General features: G+C 49.1%; 1 protein-coding gene across 1 annotated transcript in view; it reads left to right on the top strand.

Annotated features, from left to right (window-relative positions):
- Positions 1-24,130, top strand: part of LOC123754527 (uncharacterized) — a 286,224-nt gene that overhangs the window by 86,337 nt on the left and 175,757 nt on the right. Inside the window, exon 2 of the mRNA XM_069326370.1 lies at positions 4,847-5,958. Within this exon, the coding sequence (XP_069182471.1) occupies positions 5,901-5,958 (58 nt within the window). The 5' untranslated portion in view covers positions 4,847-5,900. The remainder of the gene's footprint in view (positions 1-4,846; positions 5,959-24,130) is intronic.

Genomic DNA, 24,130 nt, shown 5'->3' with positions numbered 1-24,130 from the left:
TAATTTGAACGCATCTGACCAATCCCGGCCGTATTCCAGTTAATTCGAGGACATTTGACCTGAACTCGTTTAACCTGATTAAATTTATTGCTGCCAGGGGGGTGAAAATGGAGGTTCTCCAGCGCCAGAACCGGTTGGGGTGGGAGGAACCGGTTGAGGGAGGGAGGATGCTGCAGGTGAGAGGGGGGCGACCGACTGGGTAGTTGAAGAGAAAGGCAGGCGAGATGGGTGGCCGGTTGGGGAGAATGGGAGTTTACCCTCGTATGTAGGTAAATTTACTAATGGGGAAGGGATGGGTAGTGGATAGGCGTTGTGGAGGTGGCCGGGTGATGGTGGTACAATTGTCCCAGTGTGTCACTGTACATATAACTAAAGTGCGGTTGGCAATGCCAACCGGTTAAAAGTGCGGTTCCTTTGTTTGTCTACTACTACTTCGTCTAGTATTTTGTATGTGGTAACCATGTCTCCTCTGTTTCTTGTACTAACGTGAGATTTAATTCGTTCCTCGTTCCTTTGGGTTCTGGGATACCTCTGGCCCTTCTCCAGCTTCGTCTTGTGCTTAACGAGGTAAGGACTCCACGCTGGTGCCGCATATTCCAGCATTGGTCTGACATGCATGAAATACAAGACCCTGGACGACTCTTTGTTCTGACCCCTAAAGGCAGTTCCTAATTAGCCAACCTTCCGTATGCAGTTGATGATATTCTTTTTATTCTTTTGATGTGGGCTTCTGGTGACAGGTTGTGGGTAATATCAGCCCCTCAGTCTTTTTGTCAGAGTCCAGAAAGATATCCTCTTTCATGTGATACCTTGTGTCCGGCCCCTTCGTGAATCTGACCCCTGAAATCCACCAGTGAGCAAAGAAGACTGCAAATCCTGGTAGCCACACTTCTATGAGTCAAAACAAAAAAGACCCTCCTTAAAACACACAGAATAACGACTTCGCTTGCGGTGAAGTCGTGTAAGGAACAGTCATCGTGGTCATCACGGTGACCCAGACGTCACCAAACATTGCCGGACCACGATGTCTCTACCGAGGTCTCCCCGCTGGCCAGAGTTCTGAGCAATGCCTTAACAATGTTTGATTGGCACTATCCCCCTTTCCCTATGTTTATTTGACCCTCTTCCTTTACCTGCTGTTTAATTTGCCTCCCTCTCCCCTGCTATCACCTCACACATGTGAAAAAAAAAGAGTCGAAGGAGTATGGAGTATTTAATCAAACATTGCACCTCTTGTATTCATTCTTTACCGGAAGATGTTCCAGAGAGGAACGAAACTTCGTAGAAAATAATTCCTTCAAAAATTACTAGTTTCTTTATCATTAATTTTGATAATTTGACTGTTTTCTTAATACTAATAATAAGAAGAAAGTTAGCAGCATAGAAAGTTTACACCCAGATCAACAACGCCAGCAATGTGGTCATATTTAACCACATATTCATATATGTATATATTTATTTTATAACAAGCTGTACCCGGCCACGCGTTGCTGTGGCTCAACAACACTTCCCTTTCCCCCCGTCCACCTCGCCATTCCCCCCTACCCCGATCCGTCGTCCTCCGAACCATTCCCCACTCCCCTGTCCCCTCGACCTGCCCACCAACCCCCACTCCCCTGTCCCCTCGACCTCCCCACCAACCCCCACTCCCCCATCCCCTCCATCCCCCACTCCCCCATCCCCTCGTCCTCCCCATCAACCCCCACTCCCTCTTCCGATACGTTCCTAAATGATCTGATGTTCCCATCAGAAAAATGGGAACATCAAATGATTTGATGTTCCCATCACTGAAAAATAAGAAAGTTAAAAAACAAACAAATGAAAAACAATGAAAAAATAAAAAAAAATAAACTATACTCACAAAATGAACGGTATGGTAAACAACACAGATCAGTTCCAACACAATGTCACAGAAAATAATTAAATCAAAATGAAAATAAATCGAAATCTATCATTCAATTTATCAATGAAATCAGTAACATTGAAATGGAATCCTAACATATTTAGTATAGCGTGTGTTGCTTTTATGTGCAACAGATGGCGCTGTTTTTCTAAAAAAAGCATGTTTTTACCTGTCACAGGTGTGGCATCTATATGGTAGGGATAAAAAACACACGCGTATTCGAATGCTACGTTTTGTCAAAATTTCAAAGCAATCAGTGAAGACCTTTCGGAGATTAGCGATTTTGAACAAACGAACACTTACATTTTTACCTGTATAGATAATGTACGAGTATGTTCCACTGAATTCATAAAAATAAGTTGGATGGTTTATCAGAGATATGGAAAGGTGGAACGAGAGGGGATGGGAGGCAGAAAATTGGAATTTTGGGTGCGGGAAACAGGATGAGAGGGGGAGGTAAAGTTTAGTGGGCTGTCCTTTATGGGCGAGGAGGAGCAGTGGTGGTGGTGAGGGTGCTGAGTGAGCCTCAACCACGCCACTGCTCCAAAATTTGTTAATTATTAACTAGTGTAGAAGTTTAGGCTGGTTGACGTGGGGAAGGAGGGGGGGGGGAGAACAAGGCGTTCATTAACGAGAGGATATAAGGCACAGGAAGGCTGGCCAGGTGTCGCACTCTCCAGACACGAGTCGGTGGTACTCGTGAAGTACTCTGCAAGAAAGAATGGGGGAAAGAATAACTCTTCCTTCTTGGAACAAACTGATAAGAATAATCTAGGCCGCGTGACCACTCGCACGCTCCCCAGCACTAGAGGAGAGTGGTGGTGGCATCTCAATATAATGTGGCAGCCTCCGTGCACGCTCACACGCTCACATCTGTCAGAGAAACAGTGGAAGAGAGAACTGGGAGAGGGTGGGGGGGGGGTGAAGTCCCCACAGGAAATAGACTTTTTTCATCACAAAATGCTAGGTGGCAGCTGGCCAATTTCTCCCACTCCAGAGTGAAGACAACGAAGAACATAGGAATAACCCATCATTTAACCATGGCTGTAAGGGAGCGAGGCGCACAAGTCTGAAGGTTTGGGGGAACGACAAGAACAAAAGAACATCAGAGAACAGAGAGGGGGCACCAGAGCCAGGAATCTCTCATTGAAGGGAAGCAGTAAAGCAATTTGAAAAACAAAAGACACTGTAGCCAGAGCGAAAACCCAAGCCGTATTGCTTCAGTCACATCATGAGGAAAACAACAGTTGAAGAACAGGAATCATTTACTGAGTATGACACAAGTCGTGTGAAGAACTCACAAAGAGGTTCCAGCAGGTCTTTTCAAAGGAAGGCGTTCCTAAGCTAAGAGGGAAGGAGCTACAACAAGTAACACAGGACGACTGTGAAATACGAGAGACGAAGCACAAGAGATGGCGCTAGACGTGACTTAAGCTGTGGGAGCGGACAACAGATCACCACGGGGTTCCAAGAGAAGAAGCAGAATTCTTGTACGTGCCGTTTACCGCGAGATAAAATAAGACACTGAAAACAGGAGAACTGCCAGAAAGTTGGACGACAGCCAGTGTAATGTCACTATACACACTGAGACGCATACAAGAGGCAATGAACTACAGGCATATGTCCTTTACATCTACATCATGTAAGGTAATGGAAAAGATCACAAGAAAGAGGCTAGCACAACATCTAGAGAGAAGGGACATTATAACAGCACCAGCATGGTTAGATAAGGGTAAATCCTGCCGCAAAATTTTGATAGATATCTTTTCACTTCAGTGAAAAAATAATAGTATCTCTTTAACAGAAGAACATGAGGCACAGTGAAAGGAGAGACCTCAGAGTGGTGGGATGTTACCAGTGACGTTCCTCAGGGATCAGTACTGTAACCCATCCTATTCTTAAACTATGTGAACGACCTCGAGTCCTTCCTCTCAATGTTCGCTGATGATGCACAATATTTATGAAGGCGAAGACTGCATGAAACTAGAAACACCACGACAAAATGAAAGTACGGATATATATATATATATATATATATATATCCGGGCTCCATTAAGGAACAGGGCTCCATTAAGGAACATATAATCTCTTCCCATAACCAAACCATCGCCAGAGAAATCCTAGTAAACAACACAGAAATCATCGATAGATACAGCGATAGCAGGCGGCTTGACGTTTGCGAGGCACTACACATCAAGAAGTCAACACCAGCAATCAACAGCCAATTATTGCACAACTATATTCTACCCACCTCAAGACTCCGCTCCAATATAGAAGCATCAAGAAATATGGACCAATAGGCTTTCTACAAACACTTCTATTCAATATCCATTGTTTCGTGTTCTGTCTTGTGTTGATACTTTTAATACCCTATTAATATCCTCTAATGCCACATCATCCTTCCCACCTCACTCAAATGTAATGCCACATCACCCTTCCCACCTCACTCAAAAGTAGATATAAAATCAGGGAAATGCAAGTTCTAATCAGTTGTGTATTTGTGAAGTCTTTGAAAATGTAATAAGTTTTACGAAACGCGCCCGTGTCGCGTCAGACTAGAAATAAAAATGAATTTTGGAGAAGTGATTTTTGATTTACCTCCAACAGTGAAGCATAATGTACGAAAGATTGAGAAAATTCGTGTTAGAATTATTAATCTTACTTTTTCGGTCATATTTAATAAAATATATATATATATATATATATATATATATATATATATATATATATATATATAAATATATATATATATATATATATATATATATATATATATATATATATATATATATAATAAAATATAATATAACATAACATAACAACATTTGATTGTATTTATAACTGCCTAATAAGATGGTCTTCCATGTCTAAGGATACAAATAAGAGCTCATATTTCTTTCTGTTGTAGCAACAGAATGTTCATGATTTATGTTTCTCCCTCAGGTTGACTGGTGTGCGTTGAGGTCACCAGGATCAGGTCCTGGAGAGTCATGCTTCTTGAGCACGCCCAGGGCCTCGTCTAGGGGGGTACCACGACTGCACCCAAGGTCCCAGGACCAGTCCTTGGGGTCCCACGGCTGCACCCAAGGTCCCAGGACCAGTCCTAGGGGTCCCACGACTGCACCCAAGGTCCCAGGGCCAGTCCTTGGGGTCCCACGACTGCACCCAAGGTCCCAGGGCCAGTCCTTGGGGTCCCACGACTGCACCCAAGGTCCCAGGGCCAGTCCTTGGGGTCCCACGACTGCACCCAAGGTCCCAGGGCCAGTCCTTGGGGTCCCACGACTGCACCCAAGGTCCCAGGACCAGTCCTTGGGGTCCCACGGCTGCACCCAGGGTCCCAGGGCAAGTCCTTGGGGTCCCACGACTGCACCCAAGGACCCAGGGCCAGCCCTAGGGGTCCCACGACTGCACCCAAGGACCCAGGGCCAGCCCTAGGGGTCCCACGGCTGCACCCAGGGTCCCAGGACCAGTCCTTGGGGTCCCACGGCTGCACCCAAGGTCCCAGGACCAGTCCTTGGGGTCCCACGGCTGCACCCAAGGTCCCAGGACCAGTCCTTGGGGTCCCACGGCTGCACCCAGGGTCCCAGGGCAAGTCCTTGGGGTCCCACGACTGCACCCAAGGACCCAGGGCCAGCCCTAGGGGTCCCACGACTGCACCCAAGGTCCCAGGACCAGTCCTTGGGGTCCTACGACTGCACCCAGGGTCCCAGGGCCAATCCTTGGGGTCCCACGACTGCACCCAAGGTCCCAGGACCAGTCCTTGGGGTCCTACGACTGCACCCAGGGTCCCAGGGCCAGTCCTTGGGGTCCCACGACTACACCCAAGGTCCCAGGACCAGTCCTTGGGGTCCCACGGCTGCACCCAAGGTTCCAGGACCAGCCCTTGGGGTCCCACGACTGCACCCAAGGTCCCAGGGCCAAGGGGTCCAAAGACCAGACCCAGGGCTCCTGGGGCATCACCCTCCCTGGTCCATCCCACCGTCTCGTCCATACTGACATGGATGGTAGCCAGGGCCTGCTGCTCCTGCTGGCGGGTGTCACCATGGCCTGTCTAGGTGAGTACCCGTGTGGTTCCTCCTGTTTGTTTGCCTAGTTCCGTCAGTCTGTTATTGCCTGCCTGTAAACCATTGTCATAACCAGGAAGTACCTTTGTTTGGGGGTACGCGTTCTTGCCACATCGCCAGCGTTACCGAAAGTGGAGAGAATCCTTTCGGTCGGCTCAGAGATAACTATACATAGTATACATAGCATAGATTGGAGCATAGAGTCCCGAGCGATCCTCATCACCATGATCTTGTGGGGGGAAATTTATTGATAAGCTGATAGGGAAATTACTCATTGCAGTATATAACTAATTATTGATGGGTAGGGGATTGTGTTGTGCCTATGGTGTTGGTGCTCGCTGATGGCATAAATCAGCGGTGATTCACCAATCTGTAACCATTCCCATTACACTGTTGGAGTTAGTGTTTGGTTATAGCTGCTCACTGAGGCACTCTCTGTGGCCTCATCTCCTCACATAACTCCTCCGTACATTAACAGTTCAACCTGTCCTCCTACATAGAACGTCGATTTTCACTCCTATGCGTTACCTAAGGCCAAAAATTGTCGTACTAGAAAATGGAAGTGGCTGGCGCAAGTGACGTACTGTCCCGTTTTCTGTTTTGGGTCCTCTGGTAGGTTATGAGAGGACACTTTATATTGACCGTTTTCTTGACGTTGGGAAACCTTAGAAGAAGGAAACTTTAATTTTCAAGGCTGTCCAATCAGCCCGGAGAACTGTCCGGGCTGGTTGGACAGTTAACAGTTCATAGCACTTCACGGCGGTCGTAAATTCTGTGGCATAAGCTCACTGACCTTTACTCTATATAAATTACCATAACTGGCTGACTTAATTTGGAGTAAAAGATGATGTTCACCTAGGCATGTCTACACATGCCTCGCTGCCTGCAGTACGTGGCCTGCTCGCCGCAGTACGTGGCTGCTTGTTCCTCTAGCACACCTGTGTCTGCCTGCACCCACTTGACCATGTGACCAAGGCCAGTGTCCCTCAGATCACCAGGTTAGCCTTCCCGGGAAGATCATTGGATACGAAGCTGTGGCACTGTGATCCCACAGTGCCACAGCTTCGCCACAACCGTAGAACAGGTGGCGACAACACACTACTTGCTGAACACTGGCAGCCGATACAACCGCATTTGTGCTTCTAAATTATTATCCGGCTACGCCCCTGGTCCACGCTCGCCCTCCATCACCCCGCGAACCCTCCCCGTCGCTTCTCACGACTGTGGCAATGGATTAGACAACGCCGCAGCAGACCATTCTTCCCGGCAACAATGGCGGGACACGAATGGTAATTTTCCTTTCTTTTTAAGTTGCAGAGCAACATCTATTCACAGTCCTTATCCTCTGACGTCTTTGTATTGCAATTAATAATCACGGCTCCAACTGGACAGGCATGATACCTTGTGGCTCTAGCTCCTGGGCCTGAATATGGCGCCCCGAGTCAGGAAATATCACGGTGTCGTAGCGTTGTATTTCTCAGTATCAGTTGTATTCACTTGTACTGGTCGGTGTTCATTGTAGTCGGGTCGTAGGCTGGCGGTTGTCAGTCCTGGGCGCCAGTGACGCACCAGAGTGATCGGGGTCATGTACTCTCTCTCCCGGTGACCCCGTGACTGTGTTCACAAGCTTGTGTGGTGTGGCTTACTGCTGCTTAGATGTGTACCTTAGACTTAGACTTAGATGTAGGGTGGCGCCTTAATAGTGTAGTGTGACGGCTTGGAGTGGTGGTGGTGGTGTGGCTGGCCGGGGTCGCGAATGGTGTGGCTGGCCGGGGTCGCGAATGGTGTGGCTGGCCGGGGTCGCGAATGGTGTGGCTGGCCGGGGTCGCGAATGGTGTGGCTGGCCGGGGTCGCGAATGATGTGGCTGGCTACCGATAGTGTGGCGTGATATGGTCATGGAGGCCAGACTCTCATGCATTATTCACACAGCCAATCAGCATGACACGGCATCGCTTTAACCTTTTCCATTTTCACCAAGTGGGCTGGCGCCGGTGGGCCCAGGAGGGGGGGGGGGAACGTGGGGGCCCTCAGCACGGCCAGGGAATGGGGGCAGGTGGGGGCACCAGCACGGCCAGGGGGGGGGGAGGCAGGTGGGGGCCTCAGCACGGCCAGGTGGGGGCCCCAGCACGGCCAGGTGGGGGCCCCAGCACGGCCAGGGGGGGGGGCAGGTGGGGGCCCCAGCACGGCCAGGGTGTGAGCCGTCCTGTGTCAGCCATTAACGAGCCGGCAACATGAGCCATACGCCCCGGGCCACCAGTCGTCGCTTCATCGTCTAATTACAACTTACTTCACATGTTGTTCAGTAGCCTTAAGGTTGTGTACTCCCCTAGTTGTGCTTGCGGGGGTTGAGCTGTGGATCTTTGGGACCGCCTCTCAACTGTCAATCTCACACACCTATTTATTGCTAGGTGAACAGGGGCATCGAACCCGGACCCTTAGGACTATGAATCCCGAGCGCTGTCCTCTCAGCCGTCACATTCCTAATGTGTATGATGATACTGTTACATGGTATTATAAACCTGTTTAAGGTTGGACTGTGGTACCATAAGGTTCTGCCTTCAGTGTACGCCAGGCTGCGAGTAGCGGCATTGATCAGACCTGCAACCAGGAGGCCTGGTCAGAGACCGGGCCGCGGAGACGTTGATCCTCTGAATCAACGTGTAAGGTAAACCTCTCCCTTCATCGGGCTGAAGAAGAATTCTGGGATGACAAGTCTTTTTCCCTCACAAATTCATCAAGATTGTTATAATTCTTCCTGAACTGAACAGGTACACAGCCGTAAAATAATGTAGCATGTAGAACATAATAGAATGTAGTTTACAATCAGTGGTGAGACATTGCTAAACGAAACAGTATGAAATTCGAGTGATGATACTTTTACTAAAGACTTTCTAAATCTACAGAATGTTATATAACTTGAGCAGACAAATTTAATAAGCTTGTATAGCTTATCAAACACAAGGGACGCTAGACGTAATGAAGTAATGTTAAGACGTTACTTGCTAATACATATATTCTTTAATATTAAATTTTACATATAATAATCATTATACTCATACAATATACAAACTGAACTTACTAGTGGCTTATTTTAGGTACAGCCGATTGGGGCTGGCAATACCCAACTTTGCAGGGGAAATGTTCTAGGGTACGGGATAAACATAGGCTGGTCGGAGTCTGCAAATGCTTTATGAAATATTAGCAATTATTGAGACCCCCCATCCGATTTTCACAACTGTTTCTTATAATATTGGGCCCATTTACAGAAATCATCAAAACGCGTGACTGGAGCCACATTAAGATGTACCATTTATACCCTAATATCTCCCCACTCTACGGCCTGATTTCATTGAGCGAAATTTTAATTTCAACCTGTTGTACCTAGGACAACCACCAAGAGAATCTGTCTGTAGAGAGATTTAACTACATCTAGAATATTTCCTGCGTCCTAGTCTTGAAACCTCATATTCATAGGAAAAAAAAGGACCAACACCTGAGTTATTTTGCAAACTCCCAACTCGTGTTGCTCCATTCAGAGCAGTGAGAAGAGGGCTCGACGAACATAAGTGTTGAGAACACTGGCTTTTTATCTTTGGGAGTACTCATTCCTACCGTTTAGGCATAATCCTATGTTTGTAGGCTTAGTATATACACTGGTGCTTAGAGAGGCTCCTGTTTTTGTTATTAGTACATCCAGGAATGGCAGACTGTTATTTTCCCTATTTTCATGGGTAAAACGGAGTACTGACTCTCTCCCTAGATGACTTTTTAGATCAATTAGTTCATCCGGGTATTTTACTATGACGAATATGTCATCTACATAACAGCAGTATCAATTGGTTTTTGTCTACTACTAAAGAATCTATCTTCGATGGTTCCCATGTACAGATTATCAAATAACACTCCTAGGGGAGAGCCTATTGCTATTCCGTCTATTTGTAGATACCTGTTATTTGTAGATACCAGTTACATATATATATATAATATATAATATTTATTTATGTTTTATTCACGATAAGGATGAGTGAAGCCAAGCAGCTCGCTCACAATTGGTGGGTGCCAATAATACTGGATAATATCCTGGGTAGCGGGCAAGAAGGAAGGAAGGAAGGAATTATCAAGGGAAAGCGCCAAGCCATTACGACTATATAGCACTAGGAAGGGGTCAGGATAAGGATTTGGGATAGGACTGGGGGAGGGAAGGAATGGTGCCCAACCACTTGGACGGTCGGGGATTGAACGCCGACCTGCATGAAGCGAGACCGTCGCTCTACCGTCCAGCCCAAGTGGTTGGGTATAGCGGGCAAGAAGTCTTTTATAATTGGTCTCCTTTCCTTATGCCGGCTCATCCCTAGTTTTACAAGTGTCACAAGTTAACTTGAGATACATCGCTCCAATAATGAAGCTTCAAGAACTTTGAGTATCATACCTGATAATCCCACGATGTCACTGCTAACGGTGAGAGGCAACCCCTATAATCGTCTCATACGAGTACCACGGACACTCTTTCAGCACTTCAGCCACTTCATTTTTCAACGAACTTCCAAAAGGGGAAAATTGTCCAAGTAAAGTGGAGACCCTGAAGTCTAGGATGGAGGCCTTAAGTTTCCTTGGGTCGCTCAGATCTGTCATAATGTTGGTGGACTTAAGATCTATATGTACGACGCCCTTTAAGTGAATGTCAATCAGCATAAGGATCACCACTTCTATTACAAGAAGAAAAACTTTCCCATCCAGGTAAACGGCTCCTCTTATATGGTTCTCAAGTAAGCATATAAGAGTAAGTAAGTTTCAAATGTAGATATGATAGAGCCCATAGACTCGGGAATCTGTACATCAGTTCATTGACAGGTGAGAGGCAAGAACAAAGAGCCAGAGCTCAACCCTGCAAGCACAACTATATGAGTACCAGTTGAACACACACACACACACACACACACACACACACACACACACACACACACACACACACACACACACACACACACACACACACACACACACACACACACACACACACACAAATAGATAGATTAGAAAGCTGTGTTCAAAAGCTAAAAGCCCGATTCTGCAGACGCAAATAGTAATAACATTCTTATACTGATAATACCACACAAATACTTACCATCCATTAGTGTTATGTGAAAGCATGTCACCACATCCTTTAAACTGATGCCAAACACAGATAAACACAAGATATAAGTGAGAAGCCATGTACCTAGATACCTTATCTTGATAAACGCCACATTAACATCATGATTATGATAATAACAAACTGTCCCGTCCTGTCAAAATGGGAACTACTTTTTGTCAGAGGAACGTTACTATTTCCTGTAATGCGCCTTTCGACGAAAAACCATTAAAGCGCGACTGGAGTCATGTTAACTGTTAACTTTCGCCCAACAAATATATTCCAAAATGCACGAAAAACAAAAACAAATCGAAGCGAACAGTTCGAGAGGAACTAGTCGCCCGTGACTAGTAGCTTTGATGACATTAGGTATAGTTTAGCTAACCATAGGCTGTTGGATCAAGTTATTACAAGTCGAGCCTGGCCTCAGGCCGGGCTCGGGGGGTAGAAGAACTCCCAGAACCCTCTCCTAGAATGTCTTCCTAATGATCTTGCGTAGTTACAGGATGTTTCATCCTGTAACTACACTACGCTCGTCGGGGTCCTCTTTTTCCCAGTACTGTCTGTGTCTTTCTGTCTGTCTGTCTGTCTCTCTTCCTGTCTTCGTCTACTTTGCGTACATTTTATTTAATCAGTTTTTGTTTGTTTATTCGCTATACCCAAAAATTGTGTGGATGGGCATCTGTGTAAGCACAATGTTGTGTACACATACCCATGTGTACACAATCATACCCTGGGGTGTCCAGGCGTACGTGCCAACCCGTTCTCGCAAATTTAATAAGTCAATATTGACTTATTAGTTGCGTGCATAGGTGACATACTAAACATAATAGTTTCCCTTGAAAAGCTTCATAGAAAACACCGACCTTACCTAACCTACTTAGTATGTTAAAATAAGCATCTTATAGCTTCGTAATTACAATTGTTACTTAACCTATTATAGGTATAGGTTAGGTAATAATTGTAATTACGAAGCAATAAGATGCTTATCTTAACATACTAAGTAGGTTAGGTAAGGTCGGTGTTTTGGTTGGTACGTACACATGTTCCCCGGCCATATGATGCCGTCAGCGGGGAAAGAAAGTGTCGCGTGGGGTGGCGGCGGCGGTGGCGACGGAAATGAGCAGCTGTCAATACGCGTATTACAGGTATGAGAAAGCTGTTTGCACCAGAGGTTTTTAGTTTTTGGAGCTATGGAATGGTACACATCAAATGCTTAGAGATCTGACGTGGTGCTGCGACCCGCGCAGGTGTGGGGGCGACGACGACGACGACCACTGTGCTAGATGTGAACGACCAGGCTTCCGGGCGTGTCTTAGAGATGGCGCTGGTGGAGTGTTTACCTCACGGGTTGAAAGATTGTCCCACGGCGTCATGTTAACACCTGGCTCAAGATCTAGTCGGCTCTCCCGTGGTGCCTGGTGCTCTCCCGCGGTGCCTGGTGCTCTCCTGCGGTGCCTGGTGCTCTCCCGCGGTGCCTGGTGCTCTCCTGCGGTGCCTGGTGCTCTCCCGCGGTGCCTGGTGCTCTCCTGCGGTGCCTGGTGCTCTCCCGCGGTGCCTTGTGCTCTCCCGCGGTGCCTGGTGCTCTCCTGCAGTGCCTGGTGCTCTCCCGCGGTGCCTGGTGCTCTCCCGCGGTGCCTGGTGCTCTCCCGCGGTGCGTCGTGCTCTCCTGCGGTGCCTGGTGCTCTCCCGCGGTGCCTTGTGCTCTCCCGCGGTGCCTCGTGCTCTCCCGCGGTGCCTGGTGCTCTCCCGCGGTGCGTCGTGCTCTCCTGCGGTGCTTGGTGCTCTCCCGCGGTGCCTTGTGCTCTCCCGCGGTGCCTCGTGCTCTCCCGCGGTGCCTGGTGCTCTCCCGCGGTGCGTCGTGCTCTCCTGCGGTGCCTGGTGCTCTCCCGCGGTGCCTTGTGCTCTCCCGCGGTGCCTGGTGCTCTCCCGCGGTGCCTTGTGCTCTCCCGAGGTGCCTCGTGCTCTCCCGCGGTGCCTGGTGCTCTCCCGCGGTGCCTGGTGCTCTCCCGCGGTGCCTCGTGCTCTCCCGAGGTGCCTGGTGCTCTCCCGCGGTGCCTGGTGCTCTCCCGCGGTGCCTGGTGCTCTCCCGCGGTGCCTGGTGCTCTCCCGCGGTGCCTGGTGCTCTCCCGCGGTGCCTGGTGCTCTCCCGCGGTGCCTGGTGCTCTCCTGCGGTGCCTGGTGCTCTCCCGCGGTGCCTGGTGCTCTCCTGCGGTGCCTGGTGCTCTCCCGCGGTGCCTGGTGCTCTCCTGCGGTGCCTGGTGCTCTCCCGCGATGCCTGGTGCTCTCCCGAGGTGCCTGGTGCTCTCCCGCGGTGCCTGGTGCTCTCCCGCGGTGCCTCGTGCTCTCCCGAGGTGCCTGGTGCTCTCCCGCGGTGCCTGGTGCTCTCCTGCGGTGCCTGGTGCTCTCCCGCGGTGCCTGGTGCTCTCCCGCGGTGCCTGGTGCTCTCCCGCGGTGCCTGGTGCTCTCCCGCGGTGCGTCGCTACACACGTACACTGACAAGCACGGCTACATTGTCAGTAGCGGTGCGAAGAATCCCATGTCCGAGGGCACGTGTTGGGTTACTGAGGATACCCGATCAACCAGGCTGTGGTTCGTACGTCGGGCCGCAAGCAGCCTCATCGAACAGCCAGGTTGATCAGACCAGCAACCAGGAGGCCGGGTCGGGCCCTGGGGAGGTTGATACTGCGAATCAACAGGTAGTCAACACGTACAGAGAAAGTGTTACTCTGCTTGGACTTGGGTCTGATTATTCCGCTTCCTGTTCTGCTTAACAGGAAATTGAATATCTCCACCAATACTTTACCTGCTATACCTGTTTACTCATTTTATGGGCGGTCACTCCACGGTAACCTATGTCCAGCCACTTGGACTGGGCGGTAGAGCGACGGTCTCGCTTTGTGCAGGTCGGCGTTCAATCCCCGACCGTCCAAGTGGTTGGGCACCATACCTCCCCCTCCCCCATTCCATCCCAAATCCTTATCCTGATCCCTTTCCGGTGCTATATAGTTGTAATGGCTTGGCGCTTTACCCTGATTATGGGAGGCATGGTTGCAGGGGGTGGGAGGAGGGAACCAGGAGTACGGGTCTGGCAGACGACCAAGAGAAAGATATAAACGCAGCGAGCTGTCTGACGCGAAGTTGTCTCATAAAGTTCATTATAAGTCTCATATTGACAAACTTTAAACGGGGCGCCGACAAAAAAGGTTTTCTTAATAAGTCTTGAGCGTGTGGAGAACTTTTACATAGCTGAGGGGGGGGGGTGGCAGGAGAGGTAGATACATCCTGGTCTTGGATAGCTGAGGGAGAGGGGGGGTGGGGGGCGTAGCAGGAGAGGTAGATAAATCCTGGTCTTAGATAGCTGGGGAAGGGGGGGGCGTGGCAGGAGAGGTAGCGCCATCCTGGTATTGGATAGCTGTTATCTGTCCTCCTGTCGGCACAGGTAACAGTCGCACACATAATTATCTAGGGTTAATAATACCATGTATTTACTAGATAAACCAGGATGCTCTTGGTAGAAACAATATAATAACCGAAAGAGTAAAAATGTATATAAAAGTATGATGACCAGACCACACACTAGAAGTTGAAGGGACGACGACGTTTCGGTCCGTCCTGGACCATTCTCAAGTCGATTGTGAGAATTTTCACAATCGACTTGAGAATGGTCCAGGACGGACCGAAACGTCGTCGTCTCTTCAATTTCTAGTGTGTGGTCGATTGTGAAAATTCTCACAATCGACTTGAGAATGGTCCAGGACGGACCGAAACGTCGTCTCTTCAATTTCTAGTGTGTGGTCTGGTCATCATACTTCAGCCACGTTATTGTGACTCATCGCCTGCGTATATAAAAGTACATATAAATTTCTTATTACATGACACAACACAATCACTGAGTTAAGATATCTAGTCTGGACTTTAGATAGCTTATATTATTTAATGTCTCCTCAGATGACTATCAACTACATGCAGAAGAAAAGAAATACACTTAAGACATCTGTCCCCAAGACCCCACCAGTCTCTTGGGCGCTCTGAGGCCACCACACCGACGCCTCCTCCTCCCCCCTTCGGTCCAACCACTTGGAGTAGACGGTAGAGCGACGGTCTCGCTTCATGCAGGTCGGCGTTCGATCCCCGACCGTCCAAGTGGTTGGGCACCATTCCTTTTCCCCCCGTCCCATCCGAAATCCATATCCTGACCCCTTCCCAATGCTATATAGTCGTAATGCCTTGGCGCTTTCCTCTGATACTTCCTTCCCTCCTCTCCCCCCCCCCCAAAGTAACAAAGTCTGATTAATAACTCTTTACTAACACACTACAGACTGACATAATCACTCTCGATCAGACACAATTATATTAACATTGTAATACATGCATTATGGTATAATAACTAAAAGCATAACATTGTTAAAGGACTTAAATGAAACATTTACTTTTACAAAGGGTGGAACACGGTGGCATCACACACTGGACAACACCAGTCCTCACCCACTGTACACGTGTGACGCCTGAATAGAACCTGTCCACTGACGGCAAGCCCTTCCTCATACAGTGGAGGACACTAGACAATACTATCACACATTATAAACACAATGTATATATATCAGCCCACCAATATATATATACACAATATGCAATCATTTCCTTTGTATGCAAAATATATCCTATTCATCCTGTGAGTATCAGTATTTCTCTGATACTGAGATGTAACAATAGCTGAGGAGGGGGGGGGGGGGGGGGGGGAGGTGAGAGAGGGTAAGGGGGGGCAAGCCAGCTAGGTCACTGGATGCCACATTCCCCACCATGCACGGGTATGGCACTCGTGGCACGCCCAGGTCCACTATGTACGGGGCGTCAGGCGGAGGAGAGTGTAGAGGCACACCCCCGTCAGGGTCCGAATCCTGATTTTCTTGCTCCCTCGACCATCGCGTGAAGACTACTGCGCCACAGAGTGCTCGTGTAGAGTAACGAGAGTGCATAAAGATCCATTGTGACCCACGAGTGCACACAGTGAAGAGTGACACCGGGCTATGGTGGGTATGTGGGCCTGCGGGCCGCTCCAAGCAACAGCCTGGTGGACCAAACTCTCACAAGTCAAGCCTGGCCTCGGGCCGGGCTTGGGGAGTAGAAGAACTCCCAGAACCCCATCAACCAAGTATCAACCAGGTATCAAATGTCGTACCGGTTTTCAAGACAGGTGATAGGGAGGAGGCACTTAACTACAGACCCGTATCACTGACTAGCATCCCCTGCAAAATACTTGAAAGAATAATTAGGTAATTCCAGGTAATCAACCAGGTCGAGAGTCATACATAACAGAAAGTCCAACTCGCTAACATCTACTTTCATCTCTTAGTATTTCTTGGTTGTTTGATGAGTATGAATGATGAATACATCTGGTATGTGGTTGTGTTACTGGGTGTGCTCATCATGAGGGCGGTGATCATCGCCCACCAGATGACACAAATACATTGCTTCTCGCCCGTCTACAAACTTAATACTACTGCCGCTAAAAGTTTGGAGTAATTTGGCTGGAATTTATTTAATGTGTGTGAGGATCAGTTACGGCGCTATGTACGAGGCTCCGGCTGTGCTAATTTCATACCATAATGGCTGAACCACCATTCTTCCTGCTGGTTTCATCTCCTGCTCCTACCACGATTTTACACATTTAAGAATAATAACGACAATAATAATTATTTGTTGTTATATTTATTATTATTATTATTATTATTATTATTATTATTATTATAATTAATACTAATACAGCTAATTTTCATATTTTTCACGCATCTTTCAATTTTATTCCCTCATTTTAACTTTCAAATGTGAACGTGTCACCGTGCGTGCTCACCTAATTGTAATCACCTGGTTGTGCTTGTGGGAGTTGGGCTTTGGCTCTTTGGTCCCGCCTCTCACCTGTCAGTCAACTGGTGTGTGGCGTCCACGTGTTGTCATACCTCGGTCCATTCTAACAGTATTCGGCGTAATATGAGTCATGCCCACCCACGAGGTAGGGAAGAGTACTATTAGGAGAAAGCGTCAAGCCATTACGACTATATAGCACTGGGAAGAGGTCAGGATAAGGATTTGAGATGGGGGAAAGGAATGGTGCTCAACCACTTGGACGGTCGGGGATTGATCGCCGACCTGCATGAAGCGAGACCGTCGCTCTACCGTCCAGCCCGAGTACTATTAGGAGAAAGCCTCAAGCCATTACGACTATATAGCACTGGGAAGGGGTCAGGATAAGGATTTGAGATGGGGGAAAGGAATGGTGCTCAACCACTTGGACGGTCGGGGATTGATCGCCGACCTGCATGAAGCGAGACCGTCGCTCTACCGTCCAGCCCAAGTGGTTGGACACGCGGCGGTTCCCAACACGTCGCGGCTATTATTCTTCATGTAGTGTTATTGCCTGCTTATTCTGGCCACTTAAGATGGCGCTTGATAACAGCTCAAAAATCAATCCTCCTCCCAGTCCTATGACCTCTTATAGCTAATGAGAGGCGACTGTGACGCGTGACACAGCTGCTCAACCCACTCATTATCGGGTCAGAGGTCGAGGCTCTGATGTGCAGGACAAGCCCCCCCCCCTCCCACCACAACCAGGCACAGGTGGTATAAGGCGGCCTCTGAGTTGATCCTTGTGGCAACCTTATCCTGATAGCACAATGGGAGAGGACGGGCGTATTAAGTAATTCATAGAAGTGATGATCTTCAATAAATCACCTACGGTACGTCCCTATGGAATTAACGCTCGACTTACGCAATTCGCCTCAATGAGCGGTGAAGTGACATGCATGTTGCACAATGAGTGGTCGAGCAACATGTACTACAGAGATATTTGTGTTTTGTTAATAAGTTGCAACCTTGGCTACACTTCTATAGCGAAGAGATTCTGCACAATGACAGCCCCTTTCAAAGCTGGAGAAATTGCTGACCTGAAGAGCGTGCAGAGATCCTTTACTGCTAGAATCCACTCAGTAAAACATCTAAACTATTGGGACCGACTAAAGAGCCTAAACCTGTATTCTCTTGAGCGCAGGCGGGAGAGATACATAATAATTTACACGTGGAAAATAGTAGAGGGGCTGGTCCCAAACCTGCACACAGAAATACCACATGAGACCAGAAGGCATGGCAGGATGTGCAGAATAGCCCCGTTGAAGAGCAGAGGTGCAACAGGTACTCTGAGAGAGAACTATCAACATCAGAGGCCCGAGACTGTTCAATACGCTTCCACTACACATAAGGGACATAACTGGCCGACCCCTCACAGTGTTCAAGAGAGAGCTGGATAAGCACCTCCAGAGGATACCTGATCAACCAGGCTGTGACGCTAAGCTCCGGAAACATCTCAAAATAACCTCAAGGTAAGAGTGGTCATGATTATAGTGTTGTGGAGGCCACGAGTGTTGTGGTGGCCCCGAGTGTTGTGGTGGCCCCGAGTGTTGTGGTGGCCCCGAGTGTTGTGGTGGCCCCGAGTGTTGTGGTGGCCCCGAGTGTTGTGGTGGCCACGAGTGGAGCTCTGGCCGAGTATTCTAGTGTTAATAATGTATTTATAAACAGTCCTTGCATTGTAATAATTCTGTATGTATATATCCATTTAATAACTAAGTGAGCATGAACCACCACAGTTTGTATAGCTGGAGAGAAGAGTACATGTCAGTGGTGAGCATCACTGTGCGACTCCTCCAGGCTTACAGACATGGACAGGGCCGCTTGTGCACTAATGACCAACTCGGCTTGAACAGTGCGACGTGTGCAGCGTAATTACCCCCTCCCCCCTCGTTACTCTGACTACATTAAACAAGTATTTTGGGCCACTGTTTTGTTGCTTGTGGTCGCCAAGTGGAGGGCAGCATTGTTTTGCTTCTACCACAGACGTGACCATAAGTCATACAATATTAATCAACATGGACTCATTATCCTGAGTCCTCCTTAGACTGGGGTTATAGAGATCTAAATAAAAAAACATATTGTGTAGTAAGTTTGTTGAGCAAGCAACCACAGACAATGTTTGTGCTTCACAGTGGAAACCAGTAGCCACACATACTCGCCTCTCCTACTAAAGGGGCCTCGTAGCCTGGTGGATAGCGCGCAGGACTCGTAATTCTGTGGCGCGGGTTCGATTCCCGCACGAGGCAGAAACAAATGGGCAAAGTTTCTTTCACCCTAAATGCCCCTGTTACCTAGCAGTAAATAGGTACCTGGGAGTTAGTCAGCTGTCACGGGCTGCTTCCTGGGGGTGGAGGCCTGGTCGAGGACCGGGCCGCGGGGACACTAAAGCCCCGAAATCATCTCAAGATAACCTCAAGATAAGGGCTCGAGAACTGCTACACTAAATAGTTACACACACACAAATACATATGCGAGCACACACACATGTTTGGGTGCACGCGCTCTCATAAAGTCATGCAGGCGTGCACACGCGCGCTTGCATGAGTGGGGCGAGGCAACGCGGGGCCGGAGAGGGGGGGTGGGGGAAGCAACGCGGGGACGGGGGGGAAGGGGGGGCGGGTGGAAGCAACATGGGGTTGGTTGTAGCAACGCGGGTCGAGCGCCTGTCTTTTATTCTCATTAATTCTATCGTGTATATTCGAGTTTAATTTTATCCAAGAGTGAAAATTAGTTAAACAAATCTTGAGAACTCGAGGCTACGGGGAACATTGTAACTGTGAAGCACTAGCCCAAACACGGCCTTCTTTCTTGACACTTGGAAACTTGTTCAAATACTTGACTGAATGGCCATCTGAACTCGCCCCTGAAGGTGGAGTTGGGATATATTTACACACAGACGCACACAAACACAGACGCACACACACGGGACACACAGTCGAGGCGGGACCAAAGAGCCAGAGCTCAACCCCAGCAAGCACAACTAAGTGAGTACACACACACACACACACACACACACACACACACACACACACACACACACACACACACACACACACACACACACACACACACACACACACACACACACACACACACACACACAGTTTCAAGTGTAGATATGATAGAGCCAGACATTCAGCCTTCAACTTCAACAGCCAGCACCGACATTGTTGTATACAAATATGTTACATTTTTTGTTTACCTACGTAATTCTAAGAGATATTGAGTGGCTTTCTTTGTCGCTCCCAAGATTTGAGAAGCAATGGTATTTATTTACGTATATATTTACCTAAATTTACCCAAGGGCCACTATCTAGTGGCCTCGAGAAGGACAGAAAGCCGGCGGCTTGTTAAAGGTCCCGCCAATTGTCCTAATGATATTTTCTAGCTGGATTTTGGCATTTACGGCTTCAGCGGGTAGGCGGTTCTATGGGTTTATAACCCTCTGGGTGAAAAAAAAATATTCTGTTTTCAGTCCTACTTGAGAGGACACTCCAACAGTATATCTGTGATTGCCCTGTTATCAGTGACTTCAGAGTAAATGGTATGAGGTACTTTGATCTCCGTAATTACTTCATACACTCAGGAATATTGGAAGATATTCTTGTGCTGTACCCAGATTTTGCTAGTGGAGGCTAATAGATCAGCCTTACATTCCTTGTTCTCTCCTGATTCCATGTATGACAGGCTGTCCTGTGAGGTGGGGATGTTGGATGAGCTTGTAGCTAGTTTTTGATCTACACTGTGTGGTAGATCATACAGAATAGGGAAGCAGCACATTGCTGCATATACCTAAGCTTGATAATAAAAAGAAATCAGTAATAAAGGTTTTAAATTATAGCTTGTATTAGTATTATTACCAGTATTATCCTTATTAAATCATAAATGTTAACCATGGATCATTAAGATCTCATATTGATATGTAAGCTATACTTATTGCTAGGTGAACAGAGGCATTAGGTGATAGTAAATGCTCCTACCAGCCCGGGGTCATGACCTACTCTCATATTTCATGTTCACCAGTGTTTATTTACTTAATAACTACAGGAATAATATCTTGCTATTATAAAACTAATTCTAATATCATAAAAGACTTATTTACTACAAGTTTCCAGCAGAGAATGCATATATAGCTAACACGAAGGACTTCTTGATGAAACTTGTCAGCAAAAATGTTTGTTTACAATAAAATTGATCCTCCCGTTTGTGTAGTAGAGAAAAATTAAGTTATATCCAGTTTACGTAAAGCTACGAGTGGTCGAGAGCACTCTTAGCACCAGGCGGTGTACTTACGAAAATTTCCATACTTAAATGCCTACCTGAATACCGTCGTGGCCGCTAGGAAGATGCTAAAAAGAAACACGTTCATAAGGACGTACGTAACTGCTTCAGGAATCTGGCCTCAGGAGAGTTAAGGTGGTGAGAGGTGGGGGCAGAATGCCCCCACCTCTCACCACCTTGTTGTGCCAGGCAGTTCCTGGCAGGTTCCTCGTGCTTGTCATAACAGTCGCCTTGATCCACAGTATCCAGGGGAATGATGGTCATAGACCTCCTTTCTGGTGCTGAGGCGGACTTGTGAACCAACGCTGCCTTGACTAAGTACTGTTGTACTCCCATCACTGTGACTGGGGCAGAGTCCATTAACTAACTAATTTCATCACAAGATAGCTGAGTAGGGATGAAGGGGTGTGTAGGTGTGCGTGCACGCGCGTGTGTGTAGTCACCTAGTTGTGCTTGCGAGGGTTGAGCTCTGGCTCTTTCGGCCCGCCTCTCAACTGTCAATCACTAAACTGTTTTTTTCTTAGGATAAAGGATAAACTGTTGAGATACAGTGTGGTTGTGGAGGGCCGGGGGTGAGAGGGCCGGGGGGGGGGGATGAGAGGGCCGGGGGGTGAGAGGGCCGGGGGTGAGAGGGCCGGGGGGGGGGGGTGAGAGGGCCGGGGGGTGAGAGGGCCGGGGGGTGAGAGGGCCGGGGAGGGGGTGAGAGGGCCGGGGAGGAGGTGAGAGGGCCGGGGGTGTGAGAGGGCCGGGGGTGAGAGGGCCGGGGGGTGAGAGGGCCGGGGGTGAGAGGGCCGGGGGGGGGTGAGAGGGCCGGGGGTGAGAGGGCCGGGGAGGGGGTGAGAGGGCCGGGGAGGGGGTGAGAGGGCCGGGGAGGAGGTGAGAGGGCCGGGGAGGAGGTGAGAGGGCCGGGGGTGTGAGAGGGCCGGGGGTGAGAGGGCCGGGGGGGTGAGAGGGCCGGGGGGGGGGGGGGTGAGAGAGCCGGGGGTGACATGGGTGGAGGCGCTCGCTGATGAGATCTGTGTCGGGGCGTCTGGGTGTGATGCTCTGGAGTGTGTCCTCCTGGCACGAGTGGCCTGCTCTTTATGCCTCGCACACTCTCCACCTCCTCCTCCTCCTCCTTCTTCTTCTTCTTCTTCCTCCTCCTCCTCTTCCTCCTCCTCCTCCAAGCTGTCCTCCGCTTACTCACGCCTCCTACAGTGCCTTTGGGTAAGTGAGGCGGTTTGCTGGGCGACTGTTGTTGAGACCTTCCTTGACTGGTCCGAGTGCCTCCCCTGGCAGGCACGTCAGCCTGCCTCAGCACACAAAGTTTGAAGAACCTGCAAGCGGACACACACACACACACACACACACACACACACACACACACACACACACACACACACACACACACACACACACACACACACACACACACACACACACTCACACACACTCACACACACACACACACACACACACACACACACACACACACACACACACACACACACACACACACACACACACACACACACACACACACACACACACACACTCACACACACTCACACACACACACACACACACACACACACACACACACACACACACACACACACATACACACACACACACACACACACACACACACACACACACACACACACACACACACACACACACACACACACACACACACACACACACACACACACACACACACACATACACACACACACACACACACACACACACACACACACACACACACACACACACACACACACACACACACACACACACACACACATACACACACACACACACACACACACACACACACACACACACACACACACACACACACACACACACACACACACACACACACTCACACACACACACACACACACACACACACACACACACACACACACACACACACACACACACACACACACACACACACACCACCAGACACCCCCCTCTCTGCCTCAGGGTCAAGCTATTCATCTGGGAGCCTCGATCTCCACCACTCATCTGGGAGCCTCGATCTCCACCACTCGTCTTGGAGCCTCGATCTCCGCCACTCGTCTGGGAGCCTCGATCTCCACCACTCATCTGGGAGCCTCGATCTCCACCACTCATCTGGGAGCCTCGATCTCCACCACTCATCTGGGAGCCTCGATCTCCACCACTCATCTAGGAGCCTGGATCTCCACCACTCATCTGGGAGCCTCGATCTCCTCCACTCATCTGGGAGCCTCGATCTCCGCCACTCATCTGGGAGCCTCGATCTCCACCACTCATCTAGGAGCCTGGATCTCCGCCACTCATCTAGGAGCCTGGATCTCCACCACTCATCTGGGAGCCTCGATCTCCTCCACTCATCTGGGAGCCTCGATCTCCACCACTCATCTGGGAGCCTACATCTCCACCACTCATCTGGGAGCCTCGATCTCCACCACTCATCTGGGAGCCTAGATCTCCACCACTCATCTGGGAGCCTCGATCTCCGCCACTCATCTGGGAGCCTAGATCTCCACCACTCATCTGGGAGCCTCGATCTCCACCACTCATCTGGGAGCCTCGATCTCCACCACTCATCTGGGAGCCTAGATCTCCACCACTCATCTGGGAGCCTCGATCTCCACCACTCATCTGGGAGCCTAGATCTCCACCACTCATCTGGGAGCCTCGATCTCCACCACTCATCTGGGAGCCTAGATCTCCACCACTCATCTGGGAGCCTCGATCTCCACCACTCATCTGGGAGCCTAGATCTCCACCACTCATCTGGGAGCCTCGATCTCCACCACTCATCTGGGAGCCTCGATCTCCACCACTCATCTGGGAGCCTAGATCTC

Source organism: Procambarus clarkii, chromosome 18 (assembly GCF_040958095.1).
Source record: "Procambarus clarkii isolate CNS0578487 chromosome 18, FALCON_Pclarkii_2.0, whole genome shotgun sequence".
NCBI classification, from domain to species: domain Eukaryota; kingdom Metazoa; phylum Arthropoda; class Malacostraca; order Decapoda; family Cambaridae; genus Procambarus; species Procambarus clarkii.
Note: the sequence above shows the minus strand (reverse complement) of the source record. Positions and strands in the feature narration are given on the sequence as shown.